Source organism: Arachis hypogaea, chromosome 2 (assembly GCF_003086295.3).
Source record: "Arachis hypogaea cultivar Tifrunner chromosome 2, arahy.Tifrunner.gnm2.J5K5, whole genome shotgun sequence".
Classification (NCBI taxonomy): domain Eukaryota; kingdom Viridiplantae; phylum Streptophyta; class Magnoliopsida; order Fabales; family Fabaceae; genus Arachis; species Arachis hypogaea.
Window position 1 is genome coordinate 7,061,936 of NC_092037.1, and position 18,986 is coordinate 7,080,921.

The following is an 18,986-nucleotide window of genomic DNA, read 5'->3' on the forward strand; positions in this document are numbered from 1 at the left end:
ATTATTATGTTATCATTAAAATTTTAAAATATTGTTGAGATTTGTTATGTCATTGTTAGTTATTTAAATTTGATGTTGAGACTTATTATATATATTTAATTTTTTAATGATAAAACCGCAAATTTAATCCAATCCAAACTGCTTAAAATTGGCCAATGAGTAATAGCTCAAATGACATAATCTTCTTATACTCAATTAAGAGGTTGCGAGTTCGAGTCTCCTATCTTTGATAAAAAAAAAAAACTCTGCTTAAAATGGGATCGAATTATATCTGCTTTTTTTAATCATTCAATTTAAATCACACCACAAATAAAATTAACATTCGGATCAAATGAATTATTTTTATTCAAAATCCATCAAAACCACACTGCAAAATACCCTATTAGGAATTGGGTACAATTTAGTTTTGTCTGAAAAAATAGTGTTTCCTGACGTACACGCCAATAGCATAGGGTCCACCATAGGAGGTGGGACACTCAAATAGCTACACACTTCTGCCGCCATCTTGTTCTCTGCCACCGTGAGATCCACTGCATCTGCCTTAGATTTGTTCGGAGGAAAGGGAAGAGAAAATCAAAATCACATTTTTTATCACAAAAATTTCAGATCAAATAGAAAAGGGGCTGATTTGAAGAAGAAGAAGAAGAAGAAGAAGTATTATGGCAAAAGCTGAAAGGTTCGTGGAAGCGGACAATGCAGAAGCCATTATTACCAGAATTGAACACAAATCCCGCAAGATCGAAAGCTTACTCAAGCAGTACAAATGCCTATCTTCCTTATTCTTTTGTTTTTCTATAAAAAAAAATGTTTCTTATTTTGTTTCCATTTGCGATGAATGAAATGGTTAGAATATGAAAATAGGAAATTTTCCCTTCGATGAAATTTCAGGTATAAACCTGTGGAAGCACTTAAAACTGCTCTGGAAGGCACGTATGCCATGACTGGTGATGAGCGTTGCAAGGTTTTTAATTTCTCCCATTATCTCTCTTTATATTGCTTCTCAATTTTTTAGGGGAAATGATTTAGGGTGTTGAGGAGGATTTTTGTGGCAATGGAAGTTTTCTAAATTCTGGAATCACAGCATATTCTATCTATGTGTCATATTTGTGCTGAATGCACACATTTGATTTGGATTGATGAGGAACAAGAATAGTATTCTATTTTTTTGGTATCTTTTAAGCTGAATTCAACTACCAAATAGGGCAGATGCAGTTCCATTGTTTGATTGATTCATGTTGTTGCCTGGTGCAAAAAGACTTGCTTCTTGTTGTAATTAGAGTTTAGTTGCAGTTAAGGGGCTTCTAATTTGTTAAAATCACAACATATTTTCTTGTGCTTTCGAATTTTCTTTTGGCAGTCAGCACATTGGATTGTGGTACATAGGGCTATAATGGCTATAAAGGATGTGGATGGGATGCTTTCTTCATTGGATCCTGAGTACTATGATATACTAATGAAGTGAGTGCTGAAGCATTTTGTTTCAGTTCATTCTATGATTCTAATATGATGTTAGTTTTACTTTGATAGCTTCCCATTCTTTGAGCATACATTTAAATTTACTTGGACTATGTTGAATTTCAGCAGTATATATAGTTACTTAGTGATTAATATAGTTTTGTTCCTCCACTTCACCTATAGATCCCAATCCCAAAGGCACAAGTGTATTTCCATTTCCTTTTGCTTTTCCAGCTCACATATAGATCCTATATGTGGATTGCGCTATTCAAATCTTAATTGGAAAGCATAACTTAGCTAGAAATCGGAATATGCAACTATAATGAATATAAATAATTTTCTTACCTTTTTAAGAGACGGGGTGCTATTCATATAAGCAGATAACCTAGATATGATTACATGAATAGCTTTCCAAGTGATGTTAATATTGGGAAGGTAACAATTCTGGATTCAACAATTTTTTGTTCTGGAATCGGAATGTTTTGTGCTGGCTTTGTAAATTAACCATCAATCCCAACTACAGGTCTACAAGGTTGGAAATTCGAACTCAAATGCTAAATCTTCCCTTTTTTTTTCTATGCTCAATATCCTTTGTAATTACATTAACCACAAGAGCTGCATCTAGAGTTCCTTTCTTTTCTGCTTGTCTCTTAGTTATCTAGCCTTGTCGGCTGTAGCTTATCCACATCAACAGGATTCCAATACAACCCATCTATATAATTATGGGAACTGGGAAGGCATCACCTCATGGTAGAGAAATAAAAGCATATTGATATTCAAAGCAATGGACTCTTGAGTCTCTCTCTCCACCCTATTATTAATTATCTCTATTCCCAATCTTGCATTGGTGCCTCTCTCTCTCTCCACCCTATTATTAATCACCCCTTTATCATCTTCAGTCTGAATCTTCTTTACCTTGTTGTACATAAAGTATCCCATTCTCAGCATCCAACCTCCAACCTACTTAAGGCACCCAATTTGTAAGTTTTAATCCCTTTCATCTCCCCTTTTCATCTTCAAAGAACTTTTATAAGGTTGAATCATTCACTCATGCAATCTTCTACAGGTTGAGTTGCAGGAAGTGAGATATAATACATTAGCTTAAAATTTCAGTCAAGGATTTTGGCCTACATCATCAAAGTTTTTCTTGATTTGGACTGTTTGGTTAGCCATCTTAACAGTTTCGGTAGTGGCTCGGGGATGAGTAGTTTGATGAGATTGACATGATAGGTTTATAAGTCAGTAATCTAGATTAAATAAGAACCTCTTAAGAAAACAACATCTCTAGAGAAAGTAATTTTTTCTTTTTTTTTTTTTTACTTTCATGAAAAGTACTTTTATATATATACCAAACGGTAAACCAACCAAAGAGGCACTTAAGATGCTCTTATTCACTACAGGTACTTATATAGAGGCTTAGCTACTGGAGATCGTCCCACATGTGACCAATGTCTCCGGATTCATGAAAAGTTGACAGAGAAAGCAGGACTCGGTTGCATTCTACGCTTCCTAACTGATACTGTAAATACTGTTTGATCGCTGGACTATCTTTTTCTTTTTTTGTTTTTGTTTTGAGTTCCCTTGTATGCATTTGCAAGACCACAGAATCAATGTAGTGCAATATATTGATGTTGAATTTTAGACTCATTTGAAATGTTTGCCCTGCAATGTTTCTAAGTCTTCAAATCTCTTGAGAAATTTGAATTTGCGAAAGGGTATATATTATTTTTGGATTAAGTTCTTCTGAATAGAATAAGTTGATAAAGTGAGAAAGTGAGACTAATCACTCTTAAATCAAGATTGTGTGACTCACACATAATAAAAATTACATTTTTAATAGTAATTAACACTTTATTTTATTACTTTACAAATCTCTTCACTTTAGATGATTTTTTCTATTGTTTTTACATAAACGACAAGAGTAAATTTTGCAATGGCTTCACACTTATATTATAGATGTAACCAATATTCGGGCTTCTTAACTTTAAAACTATGCATTACTTGATTAATTATATTTGTTAAACAAAGGGATATACTCTTAATTTAGTATTATGGTATAAATTTTGGATGCAACATCAAGTCCACAAGCTAAAACATGTATACACACTATTATGTTTCATCATATTCCCATCACGTTGTATAGGAAAATTTTTCTACATCAAACACTTATCATTCTATAAAATATCAAGTTGTAACTTACATATCCTGTCAAACCAAAAAAAAAAAGGTTGTAACTCACATAGAGTAGTGTTGATGTTTCTATCCACACAATTTTATGATTAATTTGCCGCCGGGCTAGTAAATTAAGGATGAAACCAAAGCTTTGCAGCCTCTTTTGCTCAGACTATTATCGTTTATCATCTTGTGTGTAGGCTAGCTAATTCACTAGAATAAGCAAGAGTTAAATTTGCCACTAAACATTGCTTCTTATGACAGAAAAAATCTCATCTTGCATGATAATTTTCACTAAAGTCAAATTAAACTATTATCTTTTACTTCACCAATTTATGGTGACTGTTAATTGACACTTGGCATAACACCAAGGTAATAATTAAATGAAGCAACAGTTTAGGATAACATGATTTTGCAAGAAAAATTGAGAATGAATCTGAGGCCACAATAAAATTAAAGATTTAGTTAACATGTGTTCTGAAATTACATATTAAGATTATTAATGGAGAAATTTTCTTATAAAAAACATAAAAAAGTAAATTTTTAATACATATGTTTTGCATTTATTAAAGTAAAATGTTCAAAATTTTCTATTTACAGTAATAGTAATTTTAGTATGTATTCTTAGAGCATATAATAGTTAACTCCTAAAATTAACATAGTTCAATGAACATTGATTTTGTAATTTGGTCAAAAAACACAAGAATGCAACTACTACATTTGGTTGCTTCGTTGTTCAAACAAGAAAAAAACAAAGTTTGATGCACATGCTAAAAAAAACCTATAAAAAAATAGAAAATAAAAATTCAATGCAACAACTGTTAGTAGTGGTAACCATTGACCTTTATTTACTTGTTTTGTCAACTCTTCTAAGTGGCATCAGTAGTAACCCACATTCAAATAGATAATGAACAATTGAACAGAACCATCTACAGTTTGAGTCCCACAATAATATCTGACCCCATGTTCAAGAATGGTGAATTAGAGACCATAAAGTATGGGGAATCTGAACAAAAGTTGGACAAAATCATTTGTAATGGAGACCACAGTCATTTTGGACATGAGATTCCCTTAATTGTCCCCTCAAAATCTGCACAAAATCCCACCTTTCCATGAGCAAGTGGTATTAAAGAATCTTTGAGAAATACCAAACAGATTTGGATTCTTTTTTTCCCTTCATCTTTTCAAGGCTAACAAAAAAAACTTTTCAGCATATGGAAGACACAACCTACTTTAGCATGTCCACACTTTACATATCCTAAGGTTCACTTAAAACATGTTATATCTAGCTAGGTCTTAGCATAATTAAAATGAGCCTAGACTGAAAATGTTAACCAGAGTCATAATCTTAAATAAAAAGTCCTTGTAAACCTAGTGTTCCCTAATTGCATCAATTCATTTATGCAATTTTGCCTAGAAAAACAGCAATGCCCTTGTCCTCATTCTGAGCTTCATAGTTATGGCCGGGTAGTCGGGCTCTCGATCGGCCGGCGTTGAAGTGACATTGCTCCCCATGGATTGACAGGAACCGGCCGCTGAACGTTAGGGCCCATTTGGTTTTGACTAGCTGAGGCAGGGGCGGATTGCATGGTGGCCGACGAGGAGGAGGATCCGGTGGACGAGACGGCTACACGCTCACATGAAGGGCACATTGTAAGGGTGGTGGGAGGGTTCATGTGCATGTAAAGTTGTGGTGATAACTTCAATGCTCTGAGCTCTTGCACTTCCTTTTGCAACCTCCTATTCTCTTCAGTTAGATTCTCACAACATCTTTTCAAGTATTCACAATCAACTTCAGTTTGCTTCAATTTGGTCCTGCATTATTAATTGAATCTAATGCATTCACATCATTTTCTTCTACTACACAACACAAGATATATTAATACTACAGAGGCAATATTTATTTTATTTCACAACATTACTTTGGATGAAGATCTTTTGAACATGTACAAGTGATAAGAGGGAAGAGTATCCACCATCCACGCTTAGATCAATAAAGTTAAAGTGCACAATAACCCGTCACATTCTTAATCTAAAAATAAAACCACTTTAGGTAGTATTTTTCAAAATGCTCGAGATTCAAGTGAATTGTCTCATCACATGACAAAGGAAGGAACATCTGCAAATTATAAAGATTCCAAATTTGAAGTATTGACTTGCACCTCCATCATCACAAGATTACAACATGTTTGTTACGTTTTTGTGCGTGCGCCTTGGGCCATGCATACACGTGTAGCCACGTGTTTGATATTTAGAAATTATGTTATCTGTTTTTAGTACTAAAACAAGTAAGTCTCAAAAGATTATGTGATGGAAATCTCTTAAAAAAATAAATAGATTTATAATTCTCTGGGAAAAAAGTTATAATTATTTTTTTCTTTGTGGAGACTTATATGTCTATATAATTATTTTTTTTAAGAATTAATAAGTCTATGTCTATCTACAAAATTTCTAAGGACCTAGTTGTTTTATTAATTGCAAATAAAAAAGAAAATTTGGTGTCCATTTAACAAGTTTGGAAAAAAGGGATGGAAAGAACAAAAGTATTCTTTCTTTGGGAAAGAATAAAAGTAATGTTTGTGTGACAAGTTAGGACCACCGACTAATAAGATTTGCAGATTGAGTGTCTAAAATATTATTATTATTATTATACACTAATTCAGAATGTACAAATAACATTGAAAAAGTCTAGAAGACTAGCAACTTTTGTATTTTGTAGTCAATATTTAACCATAAAAAAATGTGAGTGATCTTCCACTATTGGATGTAATCTCACACTATTAAAAATATTATTGATGATCAATTAATGGTTACAAAACACAAAAATTATTGCCTCCTAACATTCCTCTTTCTTATATATACGAGACTCAATTCTCAAATCTGGACTCAACAACTTGGTCAAATATATACCATTATTATCAATATTAAAGCTATGTGATTGGAATTACCTTGATCTCTTTCTCATTTCTCTAGTTTTGAATGGTAATTATGACGAATGAGAAAGCACATGCCTAACAATAATAACAATAAAAATGCCTAATATTCCAATAATAATGGTCTAAAGATGAAGAACCCTCACCTTGCTCTTCTGTTCTGAAACCACACCTCCACCTGTCTAGGCCTCAGATTCAACTGCTTTGCCAATGCTTGCTTTTGTTTCTAAACATTAAACAAAATAAACACTTCAATCTCTCTTTTTTTTTCTTATTTCATCTAATCTACCAAAATATATTAGATTTTGATTACTTTAACGATTTAATTTAATTAGAATAGAATCACACCAAATCCTAATTAGTAACTATTTTATTTCTATTTATATTTATAAAAAATCCAACTAACATGAAAAAATATATATTGTTTTAGGAAAATTAAAAAATAACATGCTTCAGAACAACAATACTATGGAAAAATATTATTAGTACTACCCAAGGCTCTGAAAGTTGAAAAACCAAAATTGAAATCATTGAAAAATATTAAAATGGAAAAACAGTTTATCTAAATCCAAAAACACTATTAAAAAAATGAATAAGGCCAAAGTGAAATCCCAAAAATGTCCAATTGTCATTACTAAATTTACGGAATTACCGCTGCCGCCACTCACCGGGTTGAGAGTGTTGTACTCCTTGAAGGTCTCTTCCAGAACCACCGCCTGCTCCTTGGACAACCGCAGCTTCTTTCTCGAACTATCCCCGTCGGCATCGCCGCCGATTCCGCCGCCGTCTTCTTCGTCGCTCCCTCGAGAATACGAGGCTCTCTCTGCGGGTTCGTTCTCGTCGTTTCCGTTGGGTTCCCTCTCGCTCCGCTTACCGCTGATGCTCGACACCGTGCTGTTCGGCGACGAGACGCCGTTCTCGTCTTCGCATGCCGCCGTCGCCGCCGTAAACGTCGGCGCCGAATTGACGTCTATTCCGCGAAGGAACGACCTCGTGTCGGAGCTCAGATCTACAAACACGTGAGTTGCACGTGAGTAATTTAGTGGCAATGTTGTAATTAACACTCAAGGGCATCATCTTATATTCTTATGTTCCCAAACCATCCAAAAAAAATCTCGCATTAAAAATTTTCAGAACAAAAAAAATAAATAAATAATAAAAAGGGAGAAAGAAAAATAAAAAATGCATGATGAGATAGATACATAAATACACACCATGAAAAGGAAACAAGTTGTTGAAGGAAAGCCTATGGTTTGGAAATGATTGAGGTAGAGGCTTCTGGATGAGATTGAGCTTCAAAGCTTCTTGCTCTTCGTTCTTATTATTATTGTTATTATTATTATTATTATCTCCAAATAATCCTAAGCTGAGACTCAAACCCAAACTCATCTTCTCTTTCTCATCGGGAGTAGCCATGGTTTAAGAGAATGGAGGAGTGGGGTGAGAGTGGGACAACAGTAAAAAGGTCGAAGGATTAGATGCGATTTATACATACATTGGAGAAGTGTATTTTGATAGACAGAGAGAGATGGGAAAAAGAGAGGTAGAATAGGGGTAATAGGGGTAATGATGAGGGGTGTCAGAGAGAGAAAGAGAGAGAGGCACATTGGTTATTCAATCATGATAATAATTATTAATGTTAGGGTTAAATGGCAATAGCTGCCTGCCTGCACCACTCCTTTATTCACAGTCTCTCATTCTTTCTTCAAAGTCCAAATCTGGTTACTTTCCCAACCCTACTCTACTCCTCTGCTTTGGGTTGAGTTTCTCTTTCTCACTTTCGGGTTTAACTATGTACCACACTTTAACCCTTCACCCTGTTTTTCGCTACCCAATGCGTATGCCTTCCAATTACACCTATACGCTGTAGACTACTGTATGGTATTTGCAAGTATCAAAAAAAATGAAGAAGAATTTTGTTAAATATATTAAATAATTGTGCAGGAATATTATTGATAGAGGGTAATATGATCCTTTTACTTTTTTAAAGAAAAATTAAACATTAATTATGGTAAAAAAATTTACTTTTTTTTAAATTAATTATTATCTTTCTGTATTAACTTTTTAAGTTTTAATATATAAAAAAAAGAGGTAATGTCTCAACTTATTTCTAAAATTTTTAACTTGTTTTTTTTTAAATGACTACATGTAACTCTTACTTTTAAAAAAATGTGAGTCTATATTATTTTAAATATCATCAGTCATTTTAATGTTACTGATGTATATAGTTAAGTGTCAATTTGATAATTTACTCTAAGTTAATGTAAACGAACAATAAATTTAACTCAAATTAATACCTCAAATTTGTGTAAAACACTTAAATTGATTCATATACAATTATAAGGTCCTAACTCTTAAATCTTCTTCAATTTTTGTTTCTCCTCTTCTCTTTTAATTTGTCCTTCTCCTCCTCAATTTTTGTTGTTGTTCTCATCTTTTTTATTACTACAAAAAAAAACGCTAATTACTGTAAAATTTATCGTTGGATTAATCAAATAAATCCGCTGCTAAGTACATTAATGTCGGATTTACCATCGTCCTGTAGTTGACGGTATAAAAGATGCCGGAAATAACGATGGAAATAGGGGTAACTACCCGCCCCCGCACCGGGACGAGTTCTTGTGCAGGGCGGGACGGTGTCGGGTTTAGGCTAAACCCTCTCCTACCCGCCCCGGTATATATAATATATGTATATATAAATATATATATTTTTAATATAGAATATATGTAATATATATAAAATAATTAATAATATTGTATCATATTAAAATTTTTACTTTAATTTATGTTATGTATGTAATGATAGTTATATAAATTTTAAAATTTAATTTTATTTGTTGGATTTTAATAATTATAGGGGCAGGTAGGAATAAGGAAGGTATCCGTAGAGGAGAGTTAGGGTTTAACTTTTTACTACCAGGCAGTAGAAGAGGGGCGGATTTGATACGGGTTATTGTATGGGAAGACGACGTCGAGTAGGACAAAAACTTGCCCTTACCCACCCCATTGGCACCCCTAGCTGAAAACCCCTTACCGGTGGATTTTTTTAGTTCGACGCTAATTATTGGTGAATTTTTTGTCGCTATTTTCAATGAATTGTCGAGCCTGGGTTGATGATGATTACCGTCGGATTAATCCGACAATACATTCACCAATAGGACTTTTATTTTTTATTTTTTATTTTTAGCACAGTTTAGCCACAACTAACAGTCAAATCAAATTAAAATTTTTGTAACGAAATTGTTATTAGAAATCTAAAATTAGTAGAAATGAACAAATTATTTTATAAAAAATAAATGGTATGGATACATTAAAATGTCACAAAAATAGAGTAATGTACCCTAAACAAACAAAACTGCATAAAATGCTAACCCCTATAGATCCTGGTAGTCATCGACGGCGGAGTAGGTGCAGCCGTCGGTGCCCCACAAGTAGCGTCGCCGTTGGAACCAGCAGCGTCGTTGCCTCCAGCACGCATCTGCTGGCTGTACTCCTCCATTTGTTGTCGCAGCCGTTCAAGCTGCTCCAGCTTTTCTGTCAGGTCCGAGCTGGCGGCAACGCGCGCAAAAATCTCTCGATACCTCTCCTCAGACTGCTTCTGCTACTGGTGAAACACCTGTGTTAGCTTCTGCACCTCCTCCCTCAGGTAGATAACTTCCTGAGGATAGCAGGGCTAGTGGCAGAGGTAGAGGTAGAGAAAACCACGAATGCAAAGGAGCAGAGACCATTGGCGAAGAACTAGCCCAACCCGAATCGGCGATTCTTGTAGGGTTCAAAGGCGGTCTCCCGCTAAATCTTGTCGGGATCTATGACTGAAATCTCGAAGCCGGCTTCGTCGTCCCTACCAGGCGGCTGGGGTTGCTGAGTTATGGCCTCCAACCTATGTTGATACTCCTCCTATGTCACACACGTTAGTTGTGATTAGGATAATAGTTAAATAATTGACTTTAAACCAAGTGAAGCTAAAATTTAGGATTAATTTAAACTCACATAATGGGTCGCTGACCGCTCGTCAGCAAATCTACTTATTTGCCTTCAAAGCATGGGTATACTTGAAAGTTTCCGCCAGTGTAGCCTCACGATCCAACGACTTAGACTGCAAACTAATATATCAACCAAACAATAAAATAAACGAATAAATTAAATAATGATAGACAAATATATATGAAGCAGGAAATCTCTATTCTAGTTTTGAAAATATAATTTTAATTTTTTCAATTTAAATAAAAATCTTATAAAAATTTTGACAGAGTCTCCCCTGATATTCGGATTTAACCACTTTTGAAGGGTTCCATCCAAACAAAATTAACATCATTATTTTCACAGTCAAGCATTTTTCAAACAATTTCAGTAGTAGAAATCAGAAAACGGTTAAATAATCTAACATTTTTCATCAATCTAAGAGCCTAATCTAACCTATCGTAACTAAAACTGAAAAATTAGTTACCCTAAACTCTACTAACTAAATTGGATAACTTGGTAATAAAAAAGAAAATTAAACACCGTAAACTCTACTAACTAATTCAAATAACTACTATAATATAACACAATACCAAAATTCTTACCAGTCTCGTGTTTGTCTTCATGAAGGTCACCGATCTACCCGTATACCTCGACGACCTAGGCGAAGCTCTGTTGGAGATGTTCGTCAGACGTTGACACTTAAACCCCTCGTTATCTCTAAAATGAGCCTCCAGGTCACGCTTGATGTTTTGATAGATCCACGACGTCAGATGGTCTTTTCCCTAACAAACATCGCTCATCATCTGTTGAAAATGTTTGGCTGCCCGGTGGTCGTAGATCTTCCGAATCATGAGTTTATGCTCCCATCCCATATGAATTTCATCTGCACAAAGTGATTCACCAACATTAGTTAGTTGAAATAAAATACAGTTCAAATACAGTAAATCAATTCTAACCAAATTGGGTTCTTCCCGCCCATTTATGAAACCAGCGCTCTCTAATCTCAGTTGAGATCTACGTGTAGGTTACTCATGGATGGTCATATATGAACTTAATGACCTCGGATATCTCCTATGTGCAAGCATTGAGGTTTGGTGCAAATCTGTCACAGACTTAACATAAGATAAACAAACTTAACATAAACAAACTAAAGATAAACAAACTTAATATTATAAAATTAAACTCACGTCTGCATGCCATTGGGTCAAATCCTCAGCTGAATGACAGGCGGTAGCGGAAGAGCATCCTGCTCAGGGGCATTGGAGGTATTACCCATCACAGGCTCTGTCGACGGGGTCGCTGCATCTGCAGGGGCGTAGCAGAAGGAAGCAACCAGTTCGAGTTTGGGACCATGATAAATTGCTAATCTGATAGACCCGTCTGTGACGTCACAGGGGTCGATGGGGGTACCAGGTTAAAGGGCGATGACTGAGCAGCCGTGGAAATTTGGTGGCAACCTGTCCTCTACCACGATCACGTATTCCACTCGACCTACCTCTGCTTTCTGTAGTCATGTCTGTACAGCGAATATATTAATAACATATTAATAGTATAACAAACACCAATAAATAATAACATAAGAAGAAACTCAAGAAATAACAAATAATTCAAAAAGTGATTTAGTTTAATAAATCAAAAAAAGAAAAGAAAAAAAATTAAATAGTGTTTTAGTTTCAAAATAATTAAATTAGACTTTTAAACCATTCTAACTTTATTCTAACAAAGTATTCTAACTCTTAAATCATTCTAACTTTGTTAACAATTTTTGAAAACATTCTAATTTTCAAAACATTCTAACAATCAAAAAATTTATCTTATGCAAGCTCAAAAAAGCACAAAATCATATGATGAAACATCACTAGCAATGCATATAACAAAGTGTTGTAATTAATCAGCATAAACCAGCAGTTCCAGCAATAATATGAATAAGCCAAATAAGCATTAAAATAGTAATTTCATAACAAAGCAACAGCAACCAGCAAACCATCAAAATAGTTAAGCATTACTCAAACAAATCCAGCAACAATTCTTCAGCCAAATTAACAGTAAAATGCATAATTGATAATTCAGACCAATTCAAATAATTCCAACAACAAGAATTGACAATCTCAGATATTAATTCCAAATACATTGAGCATAGATCAGAACCTATCAATCTAACTAAATTATCCTAACCTAACCACCTAAAAATAATTTATAGCAGAAATTAATCTACCTAAAATTAATGAAAATTCCTAACCACCTAAAATCAACTAGAACAGAAATCCATCTAATTAAACTAATTAGAGGAGAGAAGAGAGAAAACCTGGAACAAAAATGGGCGGTTTGAGCAGCGGCAGCAGGGCAGCAGCGGCGGGAATAGAAGACAGAGAAGGGGGCATTTCGAGCAGTGACGGCGATGGTCTTTCCAGCAACAGCAGGGTAGGGTAGCAGCGGCGATTAGAGTAGCAACGACGGTCTTTGCAGCGGTGGCAGGGGTTTGAGAGAGACTGAGGGGTGAGAGGTTAGAGAGAGAATGAGGAAGGTGAGAGAGTAGAGAGAGAAACCAATTTCGAAATAAAGGAGAAGAGGGTTCGTGGTTCAAATTTAGGGCACAATTACTGTCGAATTTACCGGCGAATTAATCCGACAATAACATTGTGCATGTAATCAAAACACAACGTTTCACTAAACAAGGTTCAGTATTGGAATTACTCGCCGATAAATCCGACGGTAGCTAGCGTGCCAAAATTTACTTTTTCCCTCCAATTGTTATCGTTGATGTTATCGTCAGAACATCAATTTCGATGGTAATATTTTAGGGTGACGAATTCATTACCAATTTCGACAGAAAACTCGCCACTAATGTCCGACGATAAATCCGACAGTTCGCAGCATTTTTCTTATAACACGCGAGAGGCATGATAGACGGTAAATTGGTGGTGATAGAAGTCAAGGAAGTTTAAGCATGAACAATTTTAGTTTTGAATGAATGAGTCAGTGATTATTATTCATTGTTTGAATCTGAGTTATTGTAATTTGGTATCCACTGTAATTTCTTAAAGCTATTTAATTTCATAACAACCCTATTGCTAGTTGATTCTAGCCGCTTCACTCCAACATCAACCACTTGTATGTTATCTCCATCTCCTCTAGAAACTACTAAATGATCAGAACATGTTCATATGAACTAACATACTCATTTTTCTTTGTAACATCACTAAAATTTCTGCTAAACTTCTCATACGAGTTCAATTTGTAATTTCTATCCAAACAAACATTTAGCCATTGATCCCTAGCAGCTCCAAACATAGTTAAAACACTTTTCTCTTCATGCCAACATTCACTAATAGCATTCCTTACAAACCTAAAGTTCTCATTGTCCTCCACATGATAAAAGAAATTCTAAATTCTTCTTGACTCAGGAAAAGGAGGTGGTGGCAGAGACATTGGAACAAATTTAATTTATCATCCAAAAAATTTTTACTCCCACAAGCATTGACCTTAACAGTGACAGAAGCATTTTTCTCTGACCTCATGTAATTGAGTGGAGTCACAGAAAGAGAAAGGAGACTATGAAGTTCTGGCAATGCTGAGTCAGAAGCATCAAGCTCTACCTTAGCAAGATGTAAAGGTGGTGATGTTGGAGAAAGATAGCTACATTAAGATGGGTTTTAACCTGAAATTGAGAGAGAAGACTCCACCAAGACCTTGACTTTCAAGTACCTCCAAAGAGCAATGCGGATGTTTCAAAGAGATTGAATGTAAGAAACATGTGCGGTGGCAAGAGCATACTTGAAATCAACGGCAACCTTGATGAGTCAGTTGCGATCCCTGCTAAGGGTCAAAGCTTCATTCTTTTGGGGTTTGAAGTTTGCAGTACTAAATGATGAAGATGAATATTTGGCGAGTAGGGTTTTATAAGTGTCAATGAATTAATTTGGGTGTTTTAATCAAATTTAAGACACCAATTTGAGCTGAACTCATTATATGTCCACATCAGCGTGCAGTTAAGTGCCAACTTGGTACTTAACTATACACATCAGCGACGTTAAAACGTCTAATAACTTTTGGACTAATAGGAATTCACGATTTTAAGAGTGAAAAATTTATTTGATCATTTTAAAAAGTGAAAAATTAATCTAAAATGAGTTAAAAATTTCAAAAACTATTTTGGATATTACCTCTATAAAAAAGATTAAAAAATGATAATAAATTGGTTGTTTTAATTGATGTACTAATATTTTAGTCAATTAAAAATTTGGCATGGATATTATAAATTAATTCCACTACACATCTTATAATTTTTATCAACCAAATCCAACTATATTTGATTTAGCGTTAAAAATATAGAAAGTACGTCCAATCTTCTCCTCAATATTTATTATTCATTTATATTTTTTAAATTTATTTATTAAATAAAAATATTTTAATAACACAATTTTACAATTAATTGTTATTTTTATGTTAAAAATAATTAAAATGACATAGATCATGACTAGAAAATACTAATTTATAAGTACAGACAATCTTTCAAAACTTATGAAATAAGTACTTAATGAATTGATAATTTTTATATAAGTACTTAATAAATTTATTGATTAAAATAAGTGTATAAATTGATTGGCTCTCCTTAAACTAATATTAGGTATTAAGTTTCCATTAGCCTTTGTATTTATCGAAATAACTTATTTTGCTAATGTTATTTATCTTGTTTGAAAGTTAGGTTGTTCATTGTAAAAAGTAAAAACTCTCGCTCTCTTTAATGACAAAGTCAAAAGGGATTTAAATGATATATTTAAAAGTTATTTTTCTTTTATTATCTTTTTTTCCTTTTTTAACATTCATCTCTTTGTCAAGTGGTATTTATTATTACTTAAACTTTTCTCCATTTTTTAGCTGAGTTCCAACAAATCATTGAAATAAAAAAAAAAAAAAAAGTCTTCAAAGTTAAATTAGTAAAGTTACATTTTATATGACGATAGATAGATGATAGATTCACAGTCTGTGTTCTTCATATCACAGGGTTCTGTTAAGAAAGATACACGGCTTTTTCGGCAGGTTGACTGTTGACCGGAGAATTGAGGGAGCGGGAAACAGTAACAGAACTTCACGCGCCCGTGAGAACAACGCGCTGGGAACGATGATGACCTCATCATGCACGGCACTAGTGCTTGCAGAGTTGCAGGTCCCACATTTAACATGGTTTTTCCAAAAAATAATCCGTTTCATTATGCTCGCTTGTTAAATGGATTTTTAAAAAATAAAAATAAAAAATGTTAAAACTATTATTAATAAAAAAAATTAAATATTTTTTAATAAATATATTGACAATTTAAATTTTTTGTATTTTTATCATTTTTTAATTTATAATCTTAATTTAACAAAATTCATAAATAAAATAAAATAAATCACATGTTTAAAATAAATACATCTCAGTCTTAATTCTATTTTATGAAAATCATTACAGTGCACCAAATTTTAAGTATTTACACATAAAAAATTATTAGTGGCAGACTATGGCTGAGCTAGGGTAAAGGAAAATTACGGATTATGCACAAAAAAAAATTTTAAGGTAGCATTTATTTTGAACTAATGGATTAAGATTTAATATTATATTTATTTATCTAGAATTTAGTATTAAAATTTCAGTTTTGATATCTAAAATGTCAATATTTTAGTACTTTAAAGAGTAAAAACATAAGAGATTAAATTTTTTTTAGAACGAAAATAAACTTTAATAATATTTTATATTTAAAATATTCTCATTTTAATTAATTAATTTTAACTTTATTTTTTGTATAAATTAAATTAAAATTTTATTTTTATTTTATTTTCTGTGTTTTACTTTATACCAAATATAATAATAAAACTTATTTCAATTTTTATCTTTTAATCTCTGTTTTTCAATCTTAATTTCTCAATCTTTATATCTCTTTCAAATACTAACAAAGAACTACTGTGGCTTAGGACAGAATATACAAAAAATAGGTGAGTGAAATAATGTGTAGCGATTTACGAAAAAATAGAAACATATAACTTTGATTTACACACAAAATTTATGGTTCTAAAATCGGACCGAATCAGCCAATTAAAGTGATTCAACCAGAAACCGACAATGAAAATGGTTCGGTTCGCTATTAATAACTGTTGATTAGAGAATCGTTTAAAAACCGTTGAATCAGCCGATTGGATCGAATTGCTAACCGACCAATTCTATAAAAATGACGCCGTTTTGTGTTAAAACTTAAAAAAAATAAAAAAAGAAAAACCAAATGTGTAAGGAGCTGAAGCATGAAGCCATTCGTCCATTCCATTCGTGAAACCCCCCCCCCATTCCCCATCATTCATGAACCTCCCTGTTTCAAGCAAAAGCCTAGCCGCTTCTTCCTCGGGTTTCTTGCTGCCGTCGTCCCCAGGTTCTCCATTCTCGGTGCCTCCGCTTCTTCCTCTTCCTCAGGTTCGGAACTCAGGTAGCTCGGTATGTCGTCTACTGGCTTCTCTCTTTGTGGCTTGGAGGTTGGAGTAGCTTGTCGTTTGTCGTCGTCTCACCTGTTGCCGTCGTCTCGTCTCTCGCCGGTTGCTGTCCGTATCTCCGTCGAAGGTAAGTGTCCGTGTCTCTCTGTTTAATTTAATGTTGTTTTGAACTTTTTAATATCTGCTTTGCTAATACTCTGTTTAATTTCTGAAATTTAATTCAGTGTTTAATTTAGTGTCATCACTACCTTGCTGAATGTTATTGCTAATGTTGCTAATGTTTTTTTTCTGCCTTGCTAATGCTTTATTTAATTTAGTGTTGTTTTGAACTTTTGAATTTCTGCCTCGCTAATGTTCTGTTTAATTTCTGCCTTGCTAATGTTCTATTTAATTTCTAAAACTCAATTCATTGTTTAATTTAGTGTCATCACTGCCTTGCTGAATGGTGTTGCTGTTCGTAATGTACTGGTGTTGTTGTTTTAGTGTTTTATAATATACTACTATTTTTAGTATTTTGTAATTGCTGAATAATGCTAATTGTTGAGTTCAGATATGGTGTTACTAATGATTAATTTAGTGTCACCCTTTAAATGTTTGTTGATAAATGTTGCGCTGTTTTTAACATTCCATACATGTTGGATACACCAAGGGTAACAATCTTTTTCTTTCTTTAATTTTATCATCATCATAACAATGGTAGGACTTCGGTGAATTGAGATTATTCAAGTTTTGATTTTGAAGTGCAAGAAAGGTAAAGAATTCAGACTTTTTAAAAGAGATTTCATCTGTTTGCAACAAAGAAGAACATCTTATTGGGATAACTCTTATCTTCTTCTTCATTTTGAGTTTTCAGTTTGTTATTTTTTTTCCAATTTTTTTTGTTTGTATTTTAGAATTGCCAAAGTTAAGTGAGATCTCTGTATGAAACTACCAATTTTGTTGTTGATGTAGGTGTAGTTGTAGTTCTTTTCTTATATTATATAATATAGAAGTCATTATCACTCTACTTCAAATATATAGCAAAGGTTATGCTTATTTGTGTATTATAAGGTTATATTATCATGTTGTGTATGTGGCTTTCCATAGATGAGAAGACTAATAACTTTGTATTTAATGTGAATTTGTAGAGCTGCTACAAGGATGTGAAGGATATGGAAGGGGTTATACCGAGTAGGTCAAAAATAAGTTTTAAGTGAAATCATTATTAGGGAAAGAGAATCTCTAAAGTGTAATTGATGATATGAACATGTTTTTCATTTTTGAGTTGTACGATTGAAATATATAGTTCTTCTTGTTAATTGTTTGTATCCAAAGTGTTTGACATACACAATATTCATTAATTACTTAGAAAAGTCATTTGAATCAGATTATAATTTTTTGAGTTTGTATTTTGATAAGATTATATAAATTTGGTTGATGATATTTTATATAATATTTTAAATTTTAAAGATATTTTAAAAATTATATTAAATTATAATTATATTTTAAGATATTTATTTATAATTTATTTATTATTTTTAAAACGATTTTTTAAATTGAACTACTAATTAGACTCATTAAACTAATAAACTAATAAACAGTTTGATGATCCATCTAATTACGTGTAGCGTTTTATAAACATTAATTGCTTTGTAAATAACAATGACAATACTAATGAAACAAAAATATAAAAAGTGATTCATTTATAAAAATTTAAGACATCTATTGTGTTCTCTAGATTGCTTCTAATCAATGGATAAATAAGGTTTGACCATGATATATTAAAACTTGGTAAAATTTTAGACGAGATTTTTTTAATAAAAATATGATGATATATAATACTTCAATTAGGAAGAGAAGATAAATATTAAAAAAAAATCTCTTATATCTGTACATATGGTGTAATCTTCAAAAATTTTACTAATAACAATGATAAAGAGAGCGAACCTTATCTTGTTTTATTACATCTTGTAATTTTTTATTGAAATTTAAATTAAAAATTCTTATTTTTAACTATTATTAAGACAA

General features: G+C 32.9%; 2 protein-coding genes across 2 annotated transcripts; one reads left to right on the forward strand and one right to left on the reverse strand.

Moving 5' to 3' along the window:
• The first annotated feature begins 325 nt into the window (after positions 1 to 325).
• Positions 326 to 3,102, forward strand: LOC112735406 (actin-related protein 2/3 complex subunit 5A). Its single transcript, XM_025784948.3, has 4 exons — positions 326 to 757; positions 889 to 961; positions 1,358 to 1,458; positions 2,856 to 3,102. Exons 1-4 carry the CDS (start codon positions 660 to 662, stop codon positions 2,989 to 2,991), a joined length of 408 nt encoding a protein of 135 aa, XP_025640733.1. The 5' UTR covers positions 326 to 659; the 3' UTR covers positions 2,992 to 3,102.
• A 1,661-nt stretch (positions 3,103 to 4,763) lies between these two features.
• On the reverse strand, positions 4,764 to 8,348 carry LOC112735414 (homeobox-leucine zipper protein HAT3). Its single transcript, XM_025784955.3, has 4 exons — positions 7,775 to 8,348; positions 7,229 to 7,569; positions 6,707 to 6,786; positions 4,764 to 5,442 (listed from the first exon to the last, which is right to left on the reverse strand). Exons 1-4 carry the CDS (start codon positions 7,974 to 7,976, stop codon positions 5,085 to 5,087), a joined length of 981 nt encoding a protein of 326 aa, XP_025640740.1. The 5' UTR covers positions 7,977 to 8,348; the 3' UTR covers positions 4,764 to 5,084.
• Positions 8,349 to 18,986: the final 10,638 nt, after the last annotated feature.